At 37.6% G+C, this 26,750-nt stretch overlaps 1 protein-coding gene across 4 annotated transcripts in view; it reads right to left on the minus strand.

Moving 5' to 3' along the window:
- Window positions 1-26,750, minus strand: part of XRN1 (5'-3' exoribonuclease 1) — a 135,354-nt gene that overhangs the window by 41,799 nt on the left and 66,805 nt on the right. For all 4 annotated transcript variants that reach the window (XM_077991544.1, XM_001112305.4, XM_015131995.3 and 1 more), the window contains exons 26-32: window positions 23,305-23,394; window positions 22,497-22,632; window positions 16,961-17,017; window positions 16,695-16,827; window positions 11,717-11,786; window positions 8,790-8,997; window positions 7,275-7,370 (exon numbers count right to left, since the gene is read on the minus strand). In XM_077991544.1, coding sequence (XP_077847670.1) covers window positions 7,275-7,370; window positions 8,790-8,997; window positions 11,717-11,786; window positions 16,695-16,827; window positions 16,961-17,017; window positions 22,497-22,632; window positions 23,305-23,394 — 790 coding nt within the window. The remainder of the gene's footprint in view (window positions 1-7,274; window positions 7,371-8,789; window positions 8,998-11,716; window positions 11,787-16,694; window positions 16,828-16,960; window positions 17,018-22,496; window positions 22,633-23,304; window positions 23,395-26,750) is intronic.

Here is a 26,750-nt window from a genome sequence, read left to right on the forward strand (position 1 = left end):
AAAGAGACAGACAATTTCCCACAGTTGAAGCAGCAAGAAGCAGCAAAAGTGGAGGCTAGAGAAGGTCAATACAAATGAATTATTTCACAGTTTTGCTTTTGGTAGGCCCTATTTACTTTCTTCTCAGCACAGACAAATGGACACTGGGTACGGAGACACAACATGTCCTCGCTGGTAGTGGGCAAGCTCCAAAATAGTTGTGATATGCATGGGAGTACCAAGGAAGATCTAATGAGGTCACATGGATAGAAACACTCAAGGCTCTTCAGTTTTTAAAAAATCTATTTTTTATTTTATTGTAGAGACAGGGATCTTATTATGTTGCCCAGGCTGGTGTCAAACTCCTGGGCTTAAGTGTTCCTGCTGCCTTGGCCTCCCAAAGTGCTGGGATTACACGCATGAACCACTGTGCCCAGCCCAAGGTTCTTCAGTTTTGTTTTTTGTTTTTGAGACAGGGTATTTGCTCTGTCACTCAGGCTGCAGTGCAGTGGCATGGTCTTGGCTCACTGCAACCTTCGACTTCTGGGCTCAAGCAATCCTTCTGCCTCAGTCTCCTGAGTAGCTGGGGCTATGGGCATGTGCCACCATGTCTGGCTAATTTTCGTATTGTTTTGTAGAGATGGGATTTTGCCATGTTGCCCAGGTTGGTCTCGATCTCCTGGGCTCCACGGACCCACCCACGTTGGCCTTCCAAAGTACTGGGATTACAGGTGTGAGCCACTGCAACTGGCCAGCTCTTCAGTTATTAAGAGTGAAAATGGCATGAGATTTCTATCATCATGGCACAATGGCTGGTGGGACTTTGGCCTACAGCAGTACATTATAGGTGATTTTGACTCTAAGGAGAGGAATTAGAACATTAGGATAGAACAAGTATTGTCTGAGTGTCTATTATGTGCCAGGTATGGTAAATGAACTGTGTACCCATTATTTTAATATCATTATAGTAATGCTACTGTCATAATAATGCTGTTATTATTTTGATTTTATTTTATAGACAAGTATAAATGAGGCTCAAACTGATAAAGCAATTTATCACAGATCTATGTAACGGGAGAGCTGACATTTGAGGTCTAACTCCAAAATCCATGTTCACAGTACTACTTCAGAGAAAAGGTAAGCCATATGTTTAATCAGAAAGCAAATACTTGGGTGTAGTTCTTTAGGGTGTTCTGTTTGGTATCTATATAAAGGTATTTGTACACATTGCCATGTTTTGCCAATCAAAGCTTGAATATTTTTTATTACAGTGAGTTCTCTTGAATTTGCTCATCAGGTTAGGCTGCTTATTAATGTATATGTGTTATATTTTGGCTCTCATAATTCTTAGGACATTTAAGAGATAAAACATGAGAGTGTTCAGCTGAAATAAACAATGAAATAGCACCCAGTAAGACAGGCTGCATGCAGGAGATAATGAAAAAATATAACATCAAATGATTCTCAAGGAAATAGCAGATTTTGACTGAGACCTAGAGGGTTATTTGTAGTGAGAGAAAAAAATGGGCATTCTAAGTGGAAGGAACAGAAAGAACACATAACCCCAAAAGGGAATCATCTGTGGGAAAGGGAAAGTAAAGAGACCAGTCTGACAAGAACAGACTATTATGTCCAAACGGTTGGATATACATCATATAATTAGGTGGGGTTAGATTATAGAAGGCCTTAGACATTAGTTTGAGGAGTTGAGGCAGGATTCCAACCCTGGAGCTGTATATATTCTAGAGTACGACAGCAATACTATTTTGTGGCTAGAAAAGACCTTAGAGGTCATCTAAGTGAACTTCATTGTATACATGAGGACACAGAAGCCTAGGGAAATAAGCCTCTCTCTGAGGAGATAAGAGTATTCCAGACACATTCAAAGGCCCTGTTGTGGGAATCATCCCTGGCATACTCAAGGAAGAGGAAGAAGACCATTATGGCTGTAGCAAAAAGGTGAGTTAGGCCAGGCGCGGTGGCTCAAGCCTGTAATCCCAGCACTTTGGGAGGCCGAGACAGGTGGATCACGAGGTCAGGAGATCGAGACCATCCTGGCTAACACGGTGAAACCCCATCTCTACTAAAAAATACAAAAAAAAAAACTAGCCGGGCGAGGTGGCGGGCACCTGTAGTCCCAGCTACTCGGGAGGCTGAGGCAGGAGAATGGCATAAACCCGGGAGGCGGAGCTTGCAGTGAGCTGAGATCCGGCCACTGCACCCCAGCCTGGGCGACAGAGCGAGACTCCGTCTCAAAAAAAAAAAAAAAAAGGTGAGTTATAGAAAATGTGATTAGAGAGGTGACACATCAATATTGTATGGGACATTCCAGGCCATTATATAAAAACAATGGCTTTTACTCACTGAAATGGGGAATCAGTGGAGGGTTTTGAGCTGCAGAAGGACATGATCTCTGACTTATATTTTAATATCATCACTCTGCCTGCTATCTTGAGAACAGACTGTAGAGGAGCCAGGATGGAAACAGATTACTAGACTACTGCAACCATCAAGGTGAGAGTTGGTATGAATTTGGAGTAGGGTAGTAGGAGCCTGTGAGAAATGGTCCAATTCTAGACATATTTGGAAGAGATTTACAGATGATAATGAATTGGATATGAGGGTAAAAGAGAAAAAAAGGAGTAAAGGATGTGGCTCTCAAGGTCTGAGTGAAAGGAGGGAGTGGCTATTAACTGAGATGGGAATGACATCAGGTAACCTAAGTTTGTGAGGGAAGAACGAGAGTTCAATTTTGGATATGGTAGGTTTGAGATGTATATTAAGTATCCAAGTGGAGACACAGAGTTGGACTTTTGAGTGGTGATGAAGGGTTGAACATTGAGTCTAAAGATCATAAAGGACTTCCAAGCTGGAGAGAGAAGTTTGGGAGTCACGATGTATGTGTTTTTGTAGGTATATATGTTTGTGTGTGTATCTATATCTATCTTATCTAAATCTATTTTTTTCTCTATCATCTATCTCTCTATAATTATCTATCAATCTATCTATCTATCAATCTATCTATCAATCTATCTATCCATCCATCCATCTATCTATCTATTTAAGGAAATGGGTATAGATAGAGAAAAAAATCCAATAATTTAGCCCTAGAGGATTCCATCTTGAAAGAGCCCGAGAGATTAGGTAAAACTGACAAAGAAGACTGAGAAACAACAGCCAATGAGACAGGAAGAAAAACAGGGAAGGGTGGTATTCCAATGACAAGTGAAGAATGGATGACAAGGAGAACACAGGGATCAACTGTATGCAATGCTGCTGATGGCTCAATTCAGATGGAAACTCAGACTTGATCACATGGTTTTGTACACGAAGGTCCTTGGGAACCTTGAAAGGGCAGTTTTAGTAAAGTGATGGGAATGAAAGACTGAGTAGAGTGGGTTTAAGAGGGAAAGGGAGAGAGAGGCACCAGTATAGACAATTTTTTCAAGGAGTTTTGTTCTAAAAGGAAGCACTACTCTAAGTACCTTCTTGCCTTTATCTATTTGTTCAACTTTTTAATTAACTCCTGCTCTTCCAATCTTTTACTGAGGACTGTTCCTCCAAATTCAACAACAGTTTTCTTTTCATTTTTTGCCTTACTGCTTGACTAATGACTTTGACTGTTACCTCTCTGCTAAGTATTACTAATCTATATCTCTGATTTGAACCTCAGTCAAGATTTAATCCAGTATCTGCAACTTTCTAGAACAGATATTATAGCTGGATACTCCACCATCACCTCAACCTCAAGGTGTCCCATCTTAGACAAGGCAGCATGAAAGAAGAAGAAAATTTTTTTTTAAGTAAAAAAAAGAAAAAAAGGAAAAGTCCCAGATTTGGCCTCACCTAAAGTCACTTCTCTTACCCTTATTTCTAACACCACCATTCCTCAGGCATATAATCTAAAATGCTTAGAGTCAAAAATTTTTGCTTTCTAACATGATTTTTCCAATGATATTATAAATCATTCTATCATTCTACTCCTTTTCAGTTCCTGCAACTGGACTTTAGATTGTCATTCTTGGCCTAAATTAACTTTCTAACTACGATTCTCGTTTCCTATCTTTTTCGCGTATAGTCCTTCTTACATACTGCTGACTGATGAATCTTTCTTAAAGACCCTTTCATCTTTTTTGACCCCAAGGCAAAATTGGGCAAAATATCTCTTGGGTTTGAACCCAGTTTACACCCTGAAGCAGTGTGGTGCAGTAAGTACAGTACCGGACTCGGAATCAGGAAATTAGGTTTTGTGATTCAAATAGTTTAAAAAAAAATAATTTATGGATAACCTAAAGAAAGCTTATAATAGCACATTGCCTGAGGAGACCTATGTATCTTGTCACCCTAATATTTTTCTTTACTGTTTAGACTGAGTTATGACATATGCACTAATTTTTTATGTTTATTTTACTATTTATATTTATTTTGCCATTTATGTTTATATTTCCTTTGTAATTTTCTCTTTTATCTCTGATAATGCCACCATTACTGCAGGATACTAGAATAAATGAGGGTCTGAAGGTACAGGCTACTGGTTTATAAACTTCAACATTCCTTTTTTTTTTTTTCTGAGATGGAGTCTTGTTCTGTCATCCAGGCTGGAGTGCAGTGGCACAATCTCGACTCACTGCAACTTCCACCTCCTGGGTTCAAGTGATTCTCTTGCCTCAGCCTTCTGAGTAGCTGGGACTACACGTGTGCCACCACACCTGACTGATTTTTTGTATTTTTAGTAGAGATGGGGTTTCACCATGTTGGTCAGGCTGGTTTTGAACTCCTGACCTCAAGTAATCCTCCAGCCTTGGCCTCCCAAAGTGCTGGGATTACAGGCGTGAGCTACCACGCCTCACCGAACATTCCTTTTTGATCTAAGCTGAGAAGATAGGTAACTAGCAAAACATGTAGTAGGAATTTATTCCTTTCCTCTTCCTTTCTTTGTCTGAGTCTCTACTCTTTTAGCAGCACTTTTTTCCTCTTCTTAATCTCCACCAAGGAATGCTTATTTGTTCATTCATATTTAAGATAACCAACTACCAGCATAAAGTGACATGTTCAAGTGGAAAAAAATAAGTTGTTAAATGCGATAAGGGCCTTTGTTAAATTTAAAATATAGTTACTATGACTTTGTAAATAACTAAAAAAAACTAAAGCTGATTTAAAACAAAAATTATCTATACTCTCGACTCATTGGTCCAGAAACTTTTACAGGTCTGAAAATAATTATGAAAATTCATAATCACATGGAACCAGAAAACAGCCCAATAGCCAAGGCAATCTTAAGCAAAAAGAACAATGTTGGAGACATCACATTACCTGACTTCATGTTATACTGTCAGTTTATATTACCATGTATCTGCCATGTAACAAAAGTAGCATGGTACTGGTACAAAAACAGACACACAGACCAATGGAACAGAATAGAGAACACAGAAATAAAATGGCACACTTACAACCCCCTGATTTTTGACAAAGTCAACGAAAACAAGCAATGGGGTGAGGACTCCCTATACATGATGCTGGGATAGTTGGCTAGCCATATGCAGAAGAATGAAACTGGACCCTTACCTTTAAGCATATACAAAAATCAACTCAAGATGGATTAAAGACTTACAACATAAGACCTCAAACTGTAAGAATCCTAGAAGAAAATCCAGGAAATACCACTTGGAGTGTAAGCCTTGAGAAAGAATGCATGACTAAGTCCTCAAAAGCAATCACAACAAAAACAAAAATTTACAATGGGACCTAATTAAACTAGAGTTTCTGCTCACAAAAAAAACTATCAACAGAGTAAACACACAACTACAGAATGGGAGAAAATATTCGCATACTGTGCATCTGACAAAGGTCTAATATCAAGAATCTATAAGGAACTTAATTCAACAAGCAAAAAACAAATAATGCCATTTAAAAATGGGCACAAGATGCTTGCTTCAGCAGCACATATACTAAAATTGGAACGGTACAGAGAAGATTAGCAAAATCTTAAGAAAATTTATATTTTAATTAAAAAATTATTTTTTTTAAAAATGGGGAAAAGACATGAATAGACACTTTGCAAAAGACATATAAGTGGCCAAGAAAAATATGAAAAAAAAGTTCAACATCACTAATCATCAGAGAAATGCAAATCAAAACTGCAAGATGATACCATCTCACACCAGTCAGAATGGCTGTCAAAAAATAACAGATGCTGGTGAGGTTGTAGAAAAAAGGGAATGCTTATAAACTCTTGGTGGGAATGTAAATTAGTTCAGCCACTGTAAAAAGCAGTTTGGAGATTTCTCAAAGAACTTAAAACAGAACTACCATTCGACCCAGTAATCACACTGTTGGGTACATACCCCAGGGAAAATAAACCATTCTTCCAAAAAGACACATACCCACATATATTAATTGCATTTGCTATTCACAATAGCAAAGACATGGAATCAACCTAAGTGCTTATCAGTGGTGGATAAGATTGATTCATTGATTGACTGATTTAGAGACTAAGTGTTAGTTACTCTGTTGCTCAGGCTGGAGTGAAATGGGGTGATCTCGGCTCACTGCAACCTCTGGCCTCCCAAGTTCAAGCAACTCTTTTGCCTCACCATCACGAGTAGCTGGCTAATTTTTGTATTTTCAGTAGAGATGGGGTTTCACCATATTGGCCAGGCTGGTCTCAAACTCCTGACCTCCAGTGATCCACCCATCTCAGCCTCTCAAGGTGCTGGGATTACAGGCGTGAGCCACAGTGCCCAGCCAGATTTTTTAAAATGTGGTATATATACACCACGGAATATACACTATGGAATACTATGCAGTCATAAAAAAGAATGAAATAATGTCCTTTGCAGCAACATAGGTGGAACTGAAGGCCATTATGCTAAGTGAATGAACACAGGAACAGAAAACCAAATACTATATGGTTCTCACTTATAAGTGGGAGCTAAGCATTGGATACACATGGTCATAAAGATGGGAATAACAGACACTGGGGGTTACTAGATGGGGGAGACAGGGAGGAGGAGGGAAGGGCGGAAAAACCACCTATTGGGTACTATGCTCACTGCCTGGGTGACAGGATCATTTGTACCCTAAACTTCAGTGTCACACAGCATATTCATGTAACAAACCTGTACATGTATCTCCTGAACCTAAAATAATAAAGTTGAAATTATTTAAAAAAAAAAAAGAACATTCATGATCAAAATTATGAGATTTCACAGAAAAATAATCATTGTAGTCTTAAAAGAAAAATATAAAAAAAATTTTCTTTAAATTAGTTGTCCATCAAAACAAGGAATACTAACCTTCTCTTGTACAGCTGGCTGAAAGTGTTGCATCTTTCCAGATCCCTGTAAGGACTGCCAAATGTTGCAGAATTCATCATCATCTTTAGTAGATACCTAGCAAAGTACAAACAATTTCTTAAGAAAATAGGAAGAAATAAAAATGCATATTAAAAATCAAACAATTTATTTATTAATGTTATTCAGTGGTAGATGGGATATTAAACTAACTTGTTTTTTTTTTGACTCGGGGTCTTACTCATGTGGGGTCTTGCTTATGTCACCTAGGCTGGGAAGCTGTGGTGGGGTCACAGATGACTGTAACCTCGAATTCCTGGGCTCAATCCTCAGCCTCCTGTGGAGCTAGGACTACAAGCATGTTACCACCATGCCCAACTAATTTTTTTTTTTTTCTTCTAGGGATGGGTTACCATGTTTTGCTGTATTGCCCAGGCTGGTCTTGAACTCCTGCCTCAAGCAGTCCTCCTGCTTTAGCCTCCCAGAGTGTTGGGGTTACAGATGTGGGCTACCATGTCGACCCCTAAACTAACTTTCATTATGTGAAATCTCTTAGTTCCTTTTTTTTCTAAAGCTCAGCATAGTAATCACAAAAGTATTCTGTGAGAGTGAAACTGGTGTTCTTTATATGCAACTGGTCTTGGTTTTATTTGTTGAAAAATAAAGCATAACAAACACTATAAAAGATTATACTGAATCAATATCCCCATCAATAGGTTTTTTTTTTTTGTCTTCTAATGTAAAATACATTCTCTCACTCAAATTAACACCTAAAAATTTTATTTTAAAAATCTTCACCTTACACAAAATAATCTAATAAATTTAAAAATCAACAATTAAGATTTAAACTCTGGAAAAATAGGCACCAAATTTTGACAGTGGTTACCTATGAGATTTGAAAGGCCGTTTGCTTGTGTTTCCTTTGTTATCATCTACTTCTGTGTTTTCCAATTGGTTTATAATAAACAGGTACTATTTGGGTTAAAAAATTTACTTAATAAGCATGAGATTTGGGGCCATGGAATTAAATAGTGTCTCAAACAAGATAACTCAATTTTTGTCCCTAGAAAGAAGAAATAAAGGAAATTGCCCATAAATTGTATGGTAGAAACTTGAAAATTGCTTTTGATAAATGTGATATAATCTTTGCCCTTTATCTTTCAAATGTGTTATTTATAGCAGATAGCACAGGACATTTGGATTATACAAGAAAAAAATTAAATGTTAACTTGAAAAGTAAACATATAAAGAGAAAACATGGACATTCTTAAGTTCCTTATTTAAATACACTTTTTTCCTTTAATACAACTGTTATTTTATAGCAGAGGTAGAATGCTAGCAATAGCATTCTTTACTAGCCTAGTATCTTAAATTTGGAATTGACCTGAACCAAAACTTTTTAAATAAAAAAGGGAAACTAAGTTAAATTAGGTTTACATTTACAAAGTCTGCCGTGATTTCTGATTTGTAAAAGGGGTAGAGGAGAAGTTAAAAGAAGTTAAAGACTGAGAGTCTTACTTGAGTAGGAACAAAAAGTGATTGAGGGGAATGGTTGAGGCCTCCCAAATGCCCACAGGAAACTGATGAATTTGAGCTATAGTGATGCACAGCTGGTTGTGGTTTTACAATAGCTGTCAACTTCTGATTTCCAGTTTCAGAGCGACTCCCATGAGAAAGGTTCACCAAGGCACTTGTTGGCAGTCGATAACCTCTACCAGGCGAGCATCTAAAAGTAAAAAGTTACATCAGTGTCAGAAGGAAAACAATACTAAATGTGTTAGGGAGAAAAGTCAAATAATTTTTGGTGGACAATCCATCATCAGCATTAGTAAACATCTCTTTTTAAATTCAGTAGAGGAACCTCAAATCATAGAAATAGCTCAATTTATAAGATGATGTATTTCTACAAAGTTTCCTAAGAGCACATTTAGTATTTACTAAGTAGAGAAAACCCAACTATGTTTTAGGGGTGTGTGTCGATTTGTTGTTAAGAAGCTTGCATCTTAATTGTTGAATACAACTGAAAATTTATGAATTTTGTTGTTGTTGAGAGATGAGATCTCGCTGTTACTCAGGATAGAGTGCAATGGTGCTACATCCTAGCTCACTGCAGTGTCGAACTCCTGGACTCAAGCAGTCTTCCTATCTCAGCCTCCTGAGTAACTGAGACCACAGGTGCAAGGCACCATGCCTGGCATGCTTTTGTATTTTTTTTTAGAGCCAGGGTCTCACTATGTCACCCAGGCTGGTTTTGAACTCCTGGGCTCAAGTGATCCTCCATCCCTGGCCTCCCAAAGTGTTGGGATTACAGGTGTGAGCCACCACACCTGGCCTCAAACTTCTTAAAAACTGTGGAGCCGGGCATGGTGGTTCACGCCTGTAATCCCAGCACAGCACTTGGGAGGCCGAGGCGGGCGGATCAGTTGAGGTCAGAAGTTCAAGACCAGCCTGGCAAACATGTTGAAACTCTGTCTCTATTAAAAATACAAAAAAATTAGCCAAGCATGGTAGTGCACACCTGTAATCCCAGCTACCCGTAAGGCTGAGGCAGAATTGCTTGAACCCGGGAGATGGAGGCTGCAGTGTGTCAAGATCATGCCACTGTACTCCAGACTGGGCAACAGAACAAAAATCTGTCTCAAAAAACAAAACAAAACAAACAAAAACAAAAAAATGAAAACTGTGGTTTGGGCAGTCTAGGTTATGAAAGCTCAGGAGCATGGAACCATTCTCAGTATGGCTCTTCCTAAGCAACAGGGTAAGTGTTAGCTTTGATTTCATTTGTCTATTGGTCAAATGTGGAGTCCGGCCCTTTTATCCTCATTTTCCCATCTTAAAGTTCTGGGCCTGTATCTGGAAAGGCTTAAGAGACAAGTATTTGTGATTTCCATCTTTCATGGCCTTGATAAACGTGTTAGATATTAAACAAACCTTCTCTTAAGTTTTCAACTCTATGACCTACTTTTTTCTCTTTGAGAGTATAATTTTCTTATATTGAAAGAAAGTGCAAAAGTAGAGTTCTATGAGAAACCTTTGTAAGTTCAAGGTTGCTAGGAAGTATCTATTTTCATGAGAACTAAACTTACTAAAGATTCTGCATTACATAAATGAATATACTGCAAGCAGGTAATCTTTTACCCAGCTCTCTATCAGTCAATAAATTCACTGTCCCTTACTAGGAGACGGGGAAAAAAGACACTGAGGAAAAAAAACTCACAAAAATATACTTAAAATATATTTTGAAAAGTTAGTGAATCAAAGGCATTGGTTATCAAACATTTTCATGAACAATAAAATCAGACAGGAGATCCGGATTCTGCCACTGTATGTGAAGAGTGCAGACAGGAGAAGTCTTTGAGTAACAAGCATATTTAAATTGCAAAACAACAATAATAGCATCCTGAAGGTAACTACTTGGTATAACGGCCGAAGACTGTGATTTCATGCAAGGAGGTTAAAAAAGGGTAATTTTTAATTTTAATTACTCATTCATCAAAATAGAGGAGAAAAAGAAACTAGATAAATTCAGTTGCTTTCCAGCTGATTTTTAGAAAGTAGAAAACTGGAAAGGATTTCGTTTTATTCTTACAATAACCTAGGGAAGTATGTATATATCTTCATTATAGATGAGGAAATTGAGGGTCAGACATTTAATTAACCTACCCAAGGTAATACCATGTTTAAGTGTGAGAGTACACCACGGTGCCTCTCATTTTATCATGATCCTTGTTCCTATAACTTTAAACTTTCTATTGGCACTTTCTCCCAAAATACTCATCTTATCTGTGTTAAATTTAACTCTCTTCCTTTAAACCTCCTAACCTCCAGTTAACTTTCTCCTTTCCTTTATAGTCAAACTTTCCAAGTGTTGCCTCCATTTCCTGTCTCCATTACTACACTTGCCATTCACTTCTCAAATCATGCCAATCTGTCGTGAGTACCTACAACTCCACTAAAATTGGTGACAAAGACATACATGTCACTAGTTTCAAAGGACATTTCTATTCCTCAAGTTATTTAACCCTAATACCATTGTTTATATATGCTATTCCCTCTTCCTGTGCACATGTCATTATTCCCCCCTTTTTTCCCTCAGTAGCTATTATTCATTCTTCAAGTTCTATCTTAAATACCACTTCCTCAAGGAGGCCTTTCCGTTACTCGCAGGACAGGTCACACTCTTTATAAAAACTTGCACTTCTTCCTAGCGCTTGCCATGTTTTAATTAAATAATATTGTAATCAGTTGCTTAATTACCTCCCTCACTAAAATGAAAGCTCTATGAGGGTAGAAAGCATGTCTGCCTTATTCAGTGTTACATCTCTAGTAGCAAGTATGTCTTACACATACCATGCATTGAAATTGTAAGCAAATAAAAAATAATATAAAGCCACTGGCCACATGAACATATTCACAAAGGGCAATTATCATTGGGAAATACAAACCTTATTGTTAACCCTCCAGGAAATTCTTCATCAAATAATACTTCAAACAGTACATCAGCTTCTCTATTAGCTGTTAAAACACAGAGAGAAAGAGACAATAAAAAATCATATGATGAAAAATCAACAGATAAGTTTTCGGAGTGTTTGGAAGTATTTATTATAAAAATTCTGGATATGATATAAAATATTCAGGATATGAAGAATGGCATAATATTAATAGAAGGAATGTTATATAAGCTAAGAAACAGAATACCAGTGCCTTAGAGGATCATATTGTCCCAATTCCCAACTAGGTAACCATTATCTTCAATTTGGCAGTTATGATTCCTTATGTTTCTTTATACTTCTACTACATACATATATATCTGTGAATAATATATAGTATTGTTTTGCAAGTTTTGAAACATATACATGGTATCATAGAGAATATATTATTTTGCAACTTATTTTTATTTCTTTCAACCTTATATTTGTGAGATTCACCCAGGTAAACGTGTGCATTCAGTTTTCTGGATATACAGTATCCCATCTATGGGTAAAAAATAATTTATTCATTCTCCTGCTGATAAACATTTAGATGATTTCTAACTTTTGCTATTATAAACAATGCTACAATGAACATGCAAATGTGTCCTTTATGCAGGTGATTGTTCCCTAGGTTAAAAGTGAAAACTGCTGGGTCTTAAGGCATGTACTTTTTTTTTTAAAAAACAGCCTTACTGGGCCTGGCACGGTGGCTCACGCCTGTAATCCCAGTACTTTGGAAGGCTGAGGCGGGTGGATCATGAGGTCAGGAGATCAAGAAGATCCTGGCTAACACGGTGAAACCATGTCTCTACTAAAAATACAAAAAAAAAAGTTAGCCAGGTGTGGTGGCGGGCACCTGTTGTCCCAGCTACTTGGGAGGCTGAGGCAGGAGAATGGCATGAACTCGCGAGGTGGAGCTTGCAGTGAGCCAAGATTGCGTCACTGCACTCCAGCCTGGGCGACAGAGCGAGACTCCATCTCAAACAAACAAACAAACAAACAACAACAACACAGCTTTACTGAGGTATAACTGACATATGATACACTGCACATATCTGAAATATACAAGTTAATGAGTTTTAACATACATAATTAACCATGAAGCCATGACAAACAGGATAATCACTTCCAAACCTTTCCATGTCCTTTTGTAATCTGAATCCTCCTAAACCAGGCAACAACTAAAACTCTGCTGTCACCATAGGTTACTTTACATTTGTAGAATTTTATGTAAATGAAATAATACAATGTGTATTCCTCATTCGTCTGGCTTCTTTGAGCATAATTATTTTGAGAGTCACCTATGTTGTGTGTATCAGTAGTTTCTTTTTTATAGCTGAGAAGTATTCCCCTGCATATGGATCCAAGAATTTGTTTAACCATTCACCTATCAATGGGAATTTAGATTATTTCTAGGCTTTGGTTATTACATATAAGGCCGCTATGAAGATTCATGAACAAGGTTTAATGTGGATTTAAGCCCATTTCTCTTGGGTAAATACCCACCTATGAATGGGATGGCTGGGCCCTATGCTATGATGTATGTTTAACTTTTTAAGGACTTACCTTCATCATGATAGCCCACCAATGGGGGGAGAAAAAAAAGAACCCACTAAACTACTTTCCAAAGTGGTTTTATCTTTTACATTACGACTGGCAATATAGGAGAGTTCTAGTTGCCCTATATCGTTGTCAACACTTGGTATAACCACTCTCTTAAATTTCAGTCTTTCTAGTCTGTACATGGTAATATCTTATTTGGTTTTAATCTGTATTTCCCTAACAACGAATGATGTTGAGCAGTTTTTCATATGCTTATTTGCTATCCATATATCTTCTGTGGTAAAGTATCTGTTCAGCTATTTTGATCATTTTAAAAACTGGGTTGTTTGATTTATTAAACTGTAAAAAACTTTTATATAGTCTAAATAAAAGCATTTGTTGGATTTATGTTTTGCTAATATGTGCCTTTTCATTTCTGTAATACGGTCTTTTGAAGAGTGAGAGTTTTTTTTTTTTTTTTTAAATTTTGATGAAGTCTAAAGCAGCAATTTTCTTTTTCTGTCTTGTCTTTTTTTTTTTTTTTTTTGAGACAGAGTCTTGCTCTGTTGCCCAGGCTAGAGTGCAGTGGTGTGATCTCAGCTCACTGCAACCTCTACTCTCTGTGTTCAAGAGATTCTCCTGCCTCAGCCTCCCGAGTAGCTGGGATTACAGGCACCTGTCACCATTCCTGGCTAATTTTTGTTTTTGTTTTTGTTTTTTTTTTTGAGACAGAGTCTCGCTCTGTCGCTCAGGCTAGAGTGTAGTGGCATGATCTTGGCTCACTGCAACCTCTGTCTCCCAGGTTCAAGTGATTCTTCTGCCTCAGCCTCCCAAGTACCTGGGACTACAGGCATGCACCACCATGCCTGGCTAATTTTTGTATTTTTAGTAGAGATGGGGTTTCACCATATTGGCCAGGCTCGAACTCCTGACCTTGTGAGCCACCTGCCTTGGCCTCCTAAAGTGCTGGGATTACAGGCTGAGCCACCGCGCCCGGCCCTAATTTTTGTATTTTTAGTAGAGACAGGGTTTCATCATGTTGGCCAGGCTGGTCTCGAACTCCTGACTTCAAGTGATCCACCCGCCTTGGCCTCCCAAAGTACTGGGATTACAGGCGTGAGGGCCCGGCCTTTTCTTCTTCTTTTCCCCTCCTCCCCCCACCGACCCTCCCCTGGCCTTTTTCTTTTTCTTTTCTTTTTCCCTCCCTACCTCCCTCCTGCTCCACCCTTTTCTTTTCTTTTTCTCTCCCTCCCTTCTTTTCTTTATTTCTTCCCTTCTTCCCCTCCTTCCCTCCCTTCCTTTCTTCTTTTTCTCTCTCTTTCTTTTTTTGACAGGGTCTCGGTCTGTCATCCAGGCAGGAGTGCAGTGGTGCAATCAGGGCTCACTACATCTCCGATCTCCTGGGCTCAAGTGATTCTCCCACCTCAGCCTCCTGATTAGCTGGGAGTACAGGTGCACAACACCATGACTGGCTAATTTAAAAAAATTTTTTAGTAAAGACAGAGTTTCACTTTGTTACCCAGGCTTGTCTCAAACTCCTGGGCTCAAGCAATCCTCCTGCCTTGGCCTCCCAAAGTGTTGGGATTACAAGTGTGAGCCACGGCACCTGGCTGGCAATTTTCTTTCAGACTCTCTGTGTGTTATTTAAGACATCTTTACCTAATTCTAGGTTACTAAGATTTTCTCCTTAAAGTTCTATACTTTTAGCTCTTACATTTAGGTCTTTGATTCATTTTGAGCTAATTTCTATAGAAGATGTAAGGTAAGGAGTTGTGGATTTTTTTTTTTTTTTTTGCATATGGTGTCTAATTGTTCCAACACCATTTTTTCTTTTACATTAAACAAGTCCTCAATATATACAGCACGATTTTTAAATTAAATTACATTTTTTTTCCTCACCACTATACTAATGAGGACAACAGCACTTGTTAAAGACATTATCCCTTCTTCATCAAATTATCCTGGCACATTGTTGTAAAATCAATTGACCATATACGTCTGGGTCTATTTCAGGACTCTAATTATATTCCACTGATCTATATGCCATCTTTACATTAATTCACACTGTTTTTCATTACTCCAGCTTTGTAAAGTTTTGAAATCAGGTGGATAAATTCTCCAACTTTGTCCTTCTTTTTCAATTTTTTCTGGTTAGTCTAAAGCCTTTGCTTTTAAAATAAATTTTACAACCAGCTTATCAATTTCTACAAAACAGGCTGCTGGGATCTTGATCAGGATTCTTTGACTCTACAAATCAAAGCAACTGATTTCACTGACATCTTAACAATAGTGAGTCTTCCAAAAAAGTAAAAAACAAAATTAGGGAAGAAAATTCTTTTAGTTATATGGGCAGGAAGATATTCAAAGAGGATCTACAAATGGAAAATGTACAGAACCACTGTTCAAATTTAGGTAGGAATTAGGGGAAGGAGCTCAAATCCCAGCTCTGCCACTTATCTATGTAAACACAGGAAGGTTACTTAACTTCTCAGGTGAGACCACCCCTTGGGTGATAGTGAGGGTTAAAAGCAAAATGTGTTAGTGCCTGGCACATTGCTGGCACTAATTAAGCAGTTCTCTTCAGCTAGTGGCCTGCCTGTTCTTCCTACTTTTGGGATAGTGAGACCAAGAAGTCTGATGCCTGGGATATATATAGAGGAACAGTGCTGCCAGAACACTGACCCCTGGGTGCATGATACTGCTTCATGCTGGCACTAACTTTTTTTTGAATCTATGCTATAAATCTGGTTATTCCTGGAATATCTTTGAGGGCACATTCAGCTATTTAGCTGCTGCTTCCTTTTTTTTCCCCTTCTCTGATTTTTTTTTCGCCATCTTAGCCACTTTTAAGTGTATGGTACAGTAATGTGAACTGTATGCACACTGTTGTGCAACAGATTGATAGGTCTGTTTTATATATGTAATTTAGTTGTATTCATAAAGTCCAAATTAAAATACACATTTAATTTTCAAATCTTTTAACTGTAACTAACGTAATATGTATTTAATCTCAGAAACTTAGTGATTATGATTAAAATAAAGCTCTGAGCAAGATTAGACAAATGTTTAACTCGGGAGAAGCAATGAAAATTCTTTATCAGTTTCATGAAAACATATGTATGCTCACCAAGATCTTGCATAATTTTAATGTGATATAAAACTACTAAATTCTCAGCAGCCCCTTCTCAGTTTCTCCTCCTTTTAATCTCTTTACAGATTATACAATAAAAAACAGAAGAGTTTTTTCTCTGAAAAGTATAACCTAAGAAAATTTTAACTAAAACATAAAAAGATCTAGTTTGTTCCTGATTTATAGTCACTTTCTGGTTAGATATAAAAAACAAACAAGCCTGTGTATTACTTTACAATATAAACTAAGTTGAAGACATTTCAAGTATTAGGATATTACCTCCTTTTATTCCTATGATGGTGCCTCGAAGGCCAACTGGAACTGAGAAGTTTTCTCTCACATTTACAACACGGTCAAAAAGACAAAATTCTGCATCCCGATCAGGAATGACTCCATGTTGCTGTTCTAAAGGCTGAAGAGAAGAAAGCTATTAATTCTAATCAAAAAAAAAAAAGTTTTCCTACTGATATACTGAAAACATTTTTGTTCCTTCCATGAATTCAAAGTGAAAGCAACAACTCTAAATTCTTTGATAGGAAACTTACTCTGTATAGCAAATGGGGCTTCACTGTTACTCGCACCTTCTTATTATTCTTTCTTTGCTGAGGAAAAGGAAAAATTGTTAAATATTTTTAAAATATAAAATTATAAAATCACTAAACTACTCACTACTTCTACATGTCTGAATTTTAAAAAGCCAAATGAAGTGATTAATTTTAAAAATATTTAAATTTCTGCAGCTGCAGCAAGAAAAAATAAAATAAACACATATAAAATGCCTGTAGCCTAAATTATCATTTTAAAACTTTAAAGTAAAATTTTTTGTTGAAGTATAAGACAGCATGGGGAGGAAAATGCAAAATTATATGTATATAGGCCAATGAAGTTTTATAGTGTATCTATGTATAACTATACCTGGTTCAAGAAACAACACTGCTAAGTACAACAAAAGAAATTCTTCCATCTCCTCCCAGTTACTACCCTTTCCGGAAGTAACGTTACTTTTAACACAAAATATTACATTTGTCTGTTTTGGACTTTATATAAATGCTATCCTATTCAAATGTCTTTTTTGTAACTATAAAAAGAATTACATACAATGGCCAACAAAGATTTATATATTTTAAAAAAGTATCAAGTACTGACCTATGACAATACCATGAATTTTGTGGCCACTTATAAAAATTATGGTGGCAATCATTTGACAAAACTCTTTGCTTTGAATTTATTGTAAAATTCGATATTAGAATCTTTTCATTATCTAAAAAATGCTGGAAGACTCTTCTCCTATCTTTGATACTTCCTAGTTCTGTGAACTCACACTTAACTACCTTAGGCATCAGCTTCCTTCCATCTGTAAGATGGAAATATTCCCTGTTCTATCTAATAAAAACATGAGAAAAATTTATATCCTTTGCAATTCATAAACTACTATTCATACTAAAAAAATTTGAAGTTAATTCTTACCTAATTTTAAAAATTACAGCTGTTTAATTATATGGCAGCCACCTCTCTTTAGAACATAGCTTATGGGAATAAGTACAAAAGGACACAGAACAGATCCAGGCTATAGAGTCCATAAACTATAGGGTTCATGTATTTACATACTATAAAATGCTCAAGCCTTTAAACAGTGTCTACTTTCTTTTGTTAAGAGACATTTCATTTATTCTTTCAATAAATATTTACCGAGATCTATTTGTGTGCTATATATTGATTAATCTAGGTGCTGGAGATAAAGCAGTGAACTGTTCTTTTACTCTAGTTGAGGGAGATATACAAGAAACAAAATAAGGAAGATATATAGCATGTTAGAAGGTAAAAAGCCTAGAGAAAAATGAAGCAGTTAAGGAGGATAGCAGTAGGGGGAGACATTACAATCTTAACACAGTGAACAGTGAAGGCCTTAATGACAAAGTATCTATGCTGTCAGCCCACAGCAGACTAGATGCACTAAAAGACACACAACAGCCAAAGGAAAGACTATGAAGAGATTTAAGGGAACTTTAAAGAGCAGGCACAGTGGGGTATTGCATATCAAAAAACAACCCATATGCTCTAAGACATTCATAGGCATTATCACACTATGGCATTGATTAGAGGACATGGATCAAAACCGATTCATCAGGAAAAGGAATAAGCTGGGTAATGTTCACAATAGGCCCAATCCATATCTAATGTATGAGAAGTTTGCGGACTGGCTACTCAAAATGTGATCACCTAAGAGCTTATTAGAAATGCAGAATCTTGGCCAGGTGCAGAGGCTCACGCCTGTAATCCCAGCACTTTGGGAGGCCGAGGTGGGTGGATCACCTGAGGTCAGGAGTTCAAGACAAGCCTGACCAACATGGAGAAACCCCGTCTCCACTAAAAATACAAAATTAGTCGAGCATGGTGGTGCATGCATGTAGTCCCAGCTACTCAGGAGGCTGAGGCAGGAGAATCGCTTGAACCCGGGAGGCAGAGGTTGCAGTGAGTCGAGATCATGCCATTGCACTCCAGCCTGGGCAACAAGAGTGAAACCTTGTTTAAAAAAAAAAAAAAAGAAAAAGAAATGCAGAATCTCAAGTCACACCCTAGACCTACCAAACGAGAACTGTATTTTAACAAGATTCACTGGTGATTTGTTTGTATCTGAAAGTTTGAGAAGCACTGCTCTAGAGGTGGAACCCAGAATTGCTCTAGAAATGGACCCCAGAATTTTATTCTAATTTTACTAATGAGGAAATAGAGGTATAGAAGCAAAGTTCTGCCAGTAATTTTGATAATTAGCTGAGTTTGGAAACCACGTTCCAACAAGAAAACTGACTTTTTTTTTTTTTTTTTTTTTGTGAGACAAAGTCTTGCTCTGTCGCCCAGGCCAGAGCGCAGTGATGTGATCATGGCTCACTGTAGCCACAAACTCCCTGGCTCAAGTGATCCTCCTGCCTTGGCCTCCCGAGCAGCTGGGACTATAGGCATGTGCCACCACGCCTGGCTAATTTTTTAATTTTTTGTGCAGCTGTTGCTCAGACTGGTCTCAAACTCCTGACTTCAAGTGATCCTCCCATCTCCCAAAGTGTTGGGATTACAGCTGTGAGTCACCGTACCCAGCCAACTACTGATACTTTTAATGATGATCCTGCATTACTTAGAAAAGTTTAAATTATCTTCAGAATTGTTGTATTTATTTTTTAGTTTTTTTCTCCTTCTTTTATTGCCCTAGTAACATAATCCTGAAAGAAAAAAAAAAAACCTCATAACTGCACCTCCCTGACACATTAACAGGTTTAAGAAAACTCCTGTCTTATCTATATGCACATATATGATTATATATATAATATATATGATTACATATTATATATATTAAAGGACATGAAGTTAATATATATTAAATATTTAACATATAAACATTAAATGTTTAATATGTAAACATTTAATTTATAAACATATAAATTTTAACACATACATATATATAAATAATGATATGGAGTCTCACTCTGTTGCCCAGGCTGGAGTGAAGTGGCATGGTCTCAGGCCACTGCAACCTATACCTCCCAGGCTCAAGTGATTCTCCTGCCTCAGCCACCCGAGTAGCTGGGATTACAGGTACCTGTCACCATGCCTGGCTAATTTTTGTATTTTTATTAGAGACAGGGTTTCATCATGTTGGCCAGGCTGGTCTCGAACTCCTAAACTCAGGTGATCCGCCCGCCTAAGCCTCCCAAAGTGCTGGGATTACAGGCATAAGCCACTGCACCTGGCCTATATGCACATATATTTTTAAAAATGTAATCAAACCTGTAGTCCCAGCACTCTGGGAGGCCGAGGCAGGTGGATCACAAGGTCAGGAGATCGAGACCATCCTGGCTAACACAGTGAAACCCTGTCTCTACTAAAAATACAAAAAATTAGCCAGGCGTGGTGGTGGGCGCCTGTAGTCCCAGCTACTCGGGAGGCTGAGGCAGGAGAATGGCGTGAACCGGGGAGGTGGAGCTTACAGTGAGCCGAGATGGCGCCACTGCACTCCAGTCTGGGAGACACAGCGATACTCCATCTCAAAAAGATAAAATAAAATAAAATAAAAAAATAAATGTAATCAAAATAATAGACTAAAACGTTGTATATGCATCTTCTATTTGTAAAGTAAAGGGAAAATGTGTGAAACATTTTAGAAAGCTCTGAATCCAAATGGCTTAAAACTGGGGGTGGGAGGGCTTAAGGTTTTAAAGATTTGTTAACTGGAAAACTTACCTCAAAAATGATGCTGAACAAACTGATTTCACTCTACACTGAAAGGCAATTAAAAAGAAATACAGGCTTTCTATCCTCAGCTGAATATCAATGACCTTTCAAAAATTAAACTCTTGGCTCTAAGCCTTATATTTTTTCCTAAAGAGAAAAAGAGTCATCTAGTGTTGATTTTCTAGACTATAACCACGGCTCTTCAGTGTGTGATAGGATAATTTAAAAAATAATAAAAGCATCTAAGCATTATTAGGCATTAATAATAGCTAGGCATTATTAGAAGTAGTTTACTCAGTATTAACTCGGTTAATCTTTTTGAGGACACTCTAAGGCAGGTACTATTTTATTCTCATTTTACCTATGAGGAAACAGAGGTATGGAAGGAGAGGTTAAGTATCTTGCCAAAGGTTATTAATATTAAAAAACCGATTCAAACTCAGGGTGTTAGGGGAGACAGCTCCAGAGCCCAGTTCTTAACTTATTCTGCAATTAGTTCAAACAACAGAATGCCGTATTGGCAAAGCAACAGCATTTTAATACAACGGGCAAATGTGTGAAAAATGAAATAAAAAGTTGAAAAAGGCAAAATAATCAATTCATTTTCTATAGATAAAATGCACAACTCTACTATAAAAGTTTACTCCGTAAAAGAAAGCAAGACATAAGAAATAGGAGAGATCAAGGGATTTCAAAAATTTTTAGTAACTCAATGAGTGTATGAGTAAGAAAAGTACATTTTAGGCTGGGCACGGTGGCTCACGGCTGTAATCCCAGCACTTTGGGAGGCTGAGGCAGGTGGATCACCTGAGGTCAGGAGTTCAAGACCAGCCTGGTCAACATGGCAAAACTCCATCTCTACTAAAAAACACAAAAATTAGCTGGGCGTGGGAGCAGGTACCTGTAATCCCAGCTACTCGGGAGGCTGAGGCAGGAGAATCGCTTGAATATGGGAGGCGGAGGTTGCAGTGAGCCGAGATCGCGCCACTTCACTCCAGCCTGGGTGACAGAGTGAGACTCTGTCTCAAAAAACAAAAACAAAAACAAAAACAAGAGTACATTTTAGAATTGATTGTCAAAAGTCAATTAAATTTTTTTGTGCTACAAAAAGATGAACTGTGTCCTTAAAGAATGTAGTCAGAGGCCAGGCGTGGCGACTCAAGCCTGTAATCCCAGCACTTTGTGAGGCTGAGGCGAGAGGATCACCTGAGGTCAGGAGTTCAAGACCAGCCTGGCCAACATGGCGAAACACCATCTCTACTAAAAAATACAAAAATTAGCTGGGCATGGTGGCAGGCACCTGTAACCCAGCTACTCGGGAGGCTGAGGAAGGAGAATTTGCTTGAACCTGGGAGGCGGAGGTTGCAGTGAGCCGAGATCGTGCCACTGCACTCCAGCCTGGGCAACAGAGAGAGACTCTGTCTCAAAGAAAAAAAAAAAGATTGTAGTTAGAACAGGAAGAAATAGGGGATTATTAACCTTATTCTCAAACTTTCTATTGTAACTAAAATCACAAAATATTAATTCTCAATATTGGAAACACTACAAGGGCATAAAATTTAAATGCTATGGCTTTTGTACGTTGAAAATATAATTTTATAAGTTTATCATTAGTTATAATGGCTAATGGAGCCATTAACATATTAGTGTTATACAATATAAATTTGGTATAACACTATTGGCTACTAATAGCTACTGTAAACGGTTAGAACTTTTTAAAATTGTGGGATTATCTGATACTAATTAGAATCACTAAGTATATGTTTTATTTGGTTGAAATACAAATGAATTATTTGTAAAGTATAGTCCATTTAATTCCAAATCTCATCAATAATCTTGGTTACTGAAAGTTAGTACCTTGCACTTTTCGACTTCTTCCTCAATTTTCTCAACAATAGCTGCATCCAGAATTTGTAAATCACAAGAAGAACGAGATAAAGTACTGACAGGATGTCCTTTTAGCCAAGTAATAATTTCTTGAACTTTCTCAGCACTAAAGCAAAAACAATAATTTTTAAAATTTGATTAAAACTTTCTCGGGGCTATAAATTATAAAAGACATCAAACTTATATCACTAATAATAGTACTGAACTTAATTGGGACTAAGTATAAATCTAATATAATATGGACATATTACCTCTTAGTAATTAAAAGACACACCAAAAGATTGGTTTAAAAGTATTTGTTGATAGAAACGAAAGAAAATTTGTTAAGCTCTTAAAAGCAAAAATGAAACAATGCAAAAACAAAACAAAACAAAACAAAAACCAAAAAGAAGTAATAGGACACGCCTGTAATCCCAGCACTTTGGGAGGCCAAGGAGCATGGCCTGAGCCCAGGAGTTTGAGACCAGCCTGGGCAACATGATGAGACCCCGTCTCTACAAAAAATTTAAAAAAAAATTAGTCAAATGTGGAGGCATACGCCTACAGACCCAGCTAACTCAGGAGGAGGCTGAGGGTAGAAGGATTGTTTGAGTCCAGGTAACCAAGGCTGAAGTGAGCTATTTGAGCCACTGCATTCTAGCCTGGGCAACAGAGTAAGAATCTGTCTCAAAAAGAAAAAAAAAGTAATATGAAATTCTTGACAAACCAGCTGGCTGCACCTGTCATTGAAAACACTCAACCGAACTACGAGGTAATAAATACCATAAATCTTGCTTACCCATTCTCATTTTCTCCAGGCCAAATGTCATCTTCATAGAACACATCCTCTTGGCTATTTTTGGCTATATAACTAAATAGTTCCGGAGCTCTGGTCAAACAAACAAAAATATTGTCTTAAAATACATATGGTTAACTTCAGATAAACTTCCTATGTAATAATTTCAGATCCTAAAGAGACATATAAAGCTTATTGAGGACTATTATAATACTAATAAGGGATATTATTAAAAGCGATAGAAAGTGTAAGACTGGTAAGTCAGAGTACTCCTAAGCCCTCAAAAAACTCCCACTGGCTAAGGTTCAAGTCATAAACTTACAATAAACTTCAATTACTGTCTCTACCCTCTTTCATTATAATGACAGCTGATAGACAAAAATGGTATCTATAGATTTTCTAATTTTCACAACAAAACTAGAGCACTCCACAATACAATAAATTAAAATAGATTAAAAGCGTTTTCTGATAATCCTCAAAACTCCATTTTTTTCTGAAGAGTGCAAGACTTTTGGATACACATAGCAAACTGAACAAATGTGCTTATCTTCCATCCCTCTCCAATCCATTAAAATGACAATATAGTAAAAAAAAAAAAAAAGAGCATAGACCTAGAGAGACAGATGAAAAACGAAGCACAGCATCTGGTGGCATATATAACCTGTTAAAATTTTAGAAATTGGAAACTGGATGAATGAATGTTATCTGATTTGACAGACAGGAATAAGTTGAATCCTGAACTACCAGTGGGGAAGTCAATAAGCAGCAAGTTGATTTAAAACACAGAACACTCTGAAAAAGTTCAGGAATTATACGTTCCAGGTACATTTGAAAGTGTGGGGTGAGGTTTAGTAAGATTTAAAGTTTGTATAACAAGCAGTTATACTGTCATGTGGTTGCCTGCCTGCCACCCCAGCATATGACCTGTAGCGTATATTTTAGAGAGGTCAAATTGATACTATAGCCTTGTGTATACCAGTCACAGGGACTTGGGGGTGAGGAAGGCATAAGGAGGAGAGGACAGGTGTTATACTGAAAACAGGGAATTAATGAAAGCATAAATACTATACCATGTGTCACTAGGAAGCATAAGGTCTCTAGGAATGGACTCTGGGATGGAGATAAGCATGCAGAAAGTTTAGTAGGGAGTGCTTGTGTGATCAACACCTGTGAAAGGGAAGGGAGAGGAAGAAAGCACAATTGGGCATGGGAAGAGGTTGGGTTGTGACTAATTCTCAATGAATTCCTTGGCCAGCCGCACAAAGATCTCAAACTGGGATGGCCCTTCAGACTTGCCATGAATTGGGGCAATCAGAATGTCTGGGCTTCTACACCTCCTTACAGATCAGGCATTGATTTGTGGCGGTTGTGGGAAGGGAAAGTAACTTTAGGTGAGGCAGTTCTCTTCATCCAGGCAATTACTGACGAGGGCTCACAGCTCAGGGCTGTCAGAAAGCAGCATTCCTGCTGCAAGGGGATAGGTCTTTCAGTCTTGAAAAGTGATCTGGAAGGTGCATCACAGTATCCACTTGGTAATGAAACCTTCTTTCCCTGGTTAACTTCCAGAACACTGGCAATCAGTTTAATCCACTACATTTATATCCACTGCCAAGGAAAAGGCTGGAGGCCACCTCTCAGAGAAAGAAAAGATAAACATGCAGGTAGTGATACTAGGAGGTCCTCTGTAGAAATAGGCAAAGTCCCTCCTGATCCACCTGATAAGCCCCACCTAAGTACACTAAATTTCCAATCAGCTATTTAGTGCCTCATTCTTAAATATAATTGGATATCAAAGAATCACCAGACAAGAACAACAACAAAACTTTAACATTGAAAGAGAGACTAAATCAAACAGGAAGAAAAAAAGCAATTAGAGAAAACAGAAAACACAAAAAATAGAAGGAAAAATCCTAGAATTATCTTCAGAGAAATAAATGAAGATATTCCATTCACTGTAAGAACAAGATGCTATATATAGCCAGAGAATAAGGACACACTTTTAAAAATTAAAATGATTAAATCAAATATAAATTTTAAATGATAAACAATAAAGTTGAATGAATTTCCCAGAGTAGAACAGAAGTATAACAATATAGGAAATGGATGAGGAGAGATAAAACTAAGAGGATCAATCCAGACAGTCTAAGATTTAACTAAAAGGATTCCCAGAAATAGAAAGCAGGAAAAAAATAGTGAGGAGAAAATTATCAAAGAAATAATACAAGAAAGTTTCTCAGAATGGAAGGGCATCGGTTTCAAGCCTGAAAGAGCTGAACAGGAGAAGGGAAGAAAAAAGATCCATACCAAGGCACACATCCTCACATTATTAAAAAGCACCAATAAATGAAAGGTGCTAAAAAGATTTCAGAAAATGAAAACAGATCACATACAGAAATTCAGAATCGGAACGGCACAGGATTTATCAACAGCAATATGGAAATGAGAAGAGAATCGAACAGTGGCTTCAAAATTCTGAGGGAAGGCCAGGTATGGCGGCTCACACCTGTAATCCCAGTACTTTGGGGGGCCAAGGCGGACAGATCACTTGAGGTCAGGTGTTTGAAACTAACATGGTAAAACCCCATCTCTACTAGAAAAAAATACAAAATTTAGCCGGGCATGGTGGCAGGTGCCTATAATCCCAGCTACTCAGGAGGCTGAGGCAGGAGAATCACTTGAACTGGAGAGGCAGAGGTTGCAGTGAGCCGAGATTGTGCCAGTGCACTCCAGCCTGGGTGACAGAGTGAGACTCTGTCTCAAACAAAACAAAACAAAAACAAAAGCAAAAACAAAACTGAGGGAAAATAATCTCCAATCTAGGATTCTACACCTAGGCAAACTATTAATCAAGTGAAGGAGAAGAATAAAGACATCTCCAGACATGCAAGTTTTCTCAGGAAGCTATTGGAGTAAGTGCTCTATCAAAATGGAGATATAAATCAGAAAGAGTGAGGCACGAGAGTCAGAAAATGAAGGAATCCTATATGGCAGACTGGTGAAGAGAATTGAATTCCTAGGATAACAGCACCGGGAAACTGCAGAAGGAGAGCTGCACAACAGCCGTAGAGAGCAATCAGTTCAAACTGAAGCAGGAAGACAGAGGTTTTAAAAGAAGTCTCCAAGAGGAAAATGGAACTGAGCGATCACCTGATCTGTTTGACCACACTGTAAACAGCTATGGCAAAGAATTTGTTATGTGAATGTAGATAAGAAGCAAATGAAAAAAACAGCAGAGAAAATAAAAATGTGTACAAGAAATAAACTGTAATCTTAATACTCCATAACGTCCAGCTGTGAACATTTACTTCATCTTAAGGAAGTAAACTTTTAATACATATTTAATAAAAAATCTTGATAAAACTTTCGTGAGAGAGGAAATATGTGTGTGAGGGAATCCAGAGTGGTAGAAGTCAAAGAAAACTGAAGCTCAGGGTAGGAAAGCCACTCAC

This window comes from Macaca mulatta, chromosome 2 (genome assembly GCF_049350105.2).
Source record: "Macaca mulatta isolate MMU2019108-1 chromosome 2, T2T-MMU8v2.0, whole genome shotgun sequence".
Classification (NCBI taxonomy): Eukaryota; Metazoa; Chordata; class Mammalia; order Primates; family Cercopithecidae; genus Macaca; species Macaca mulatta.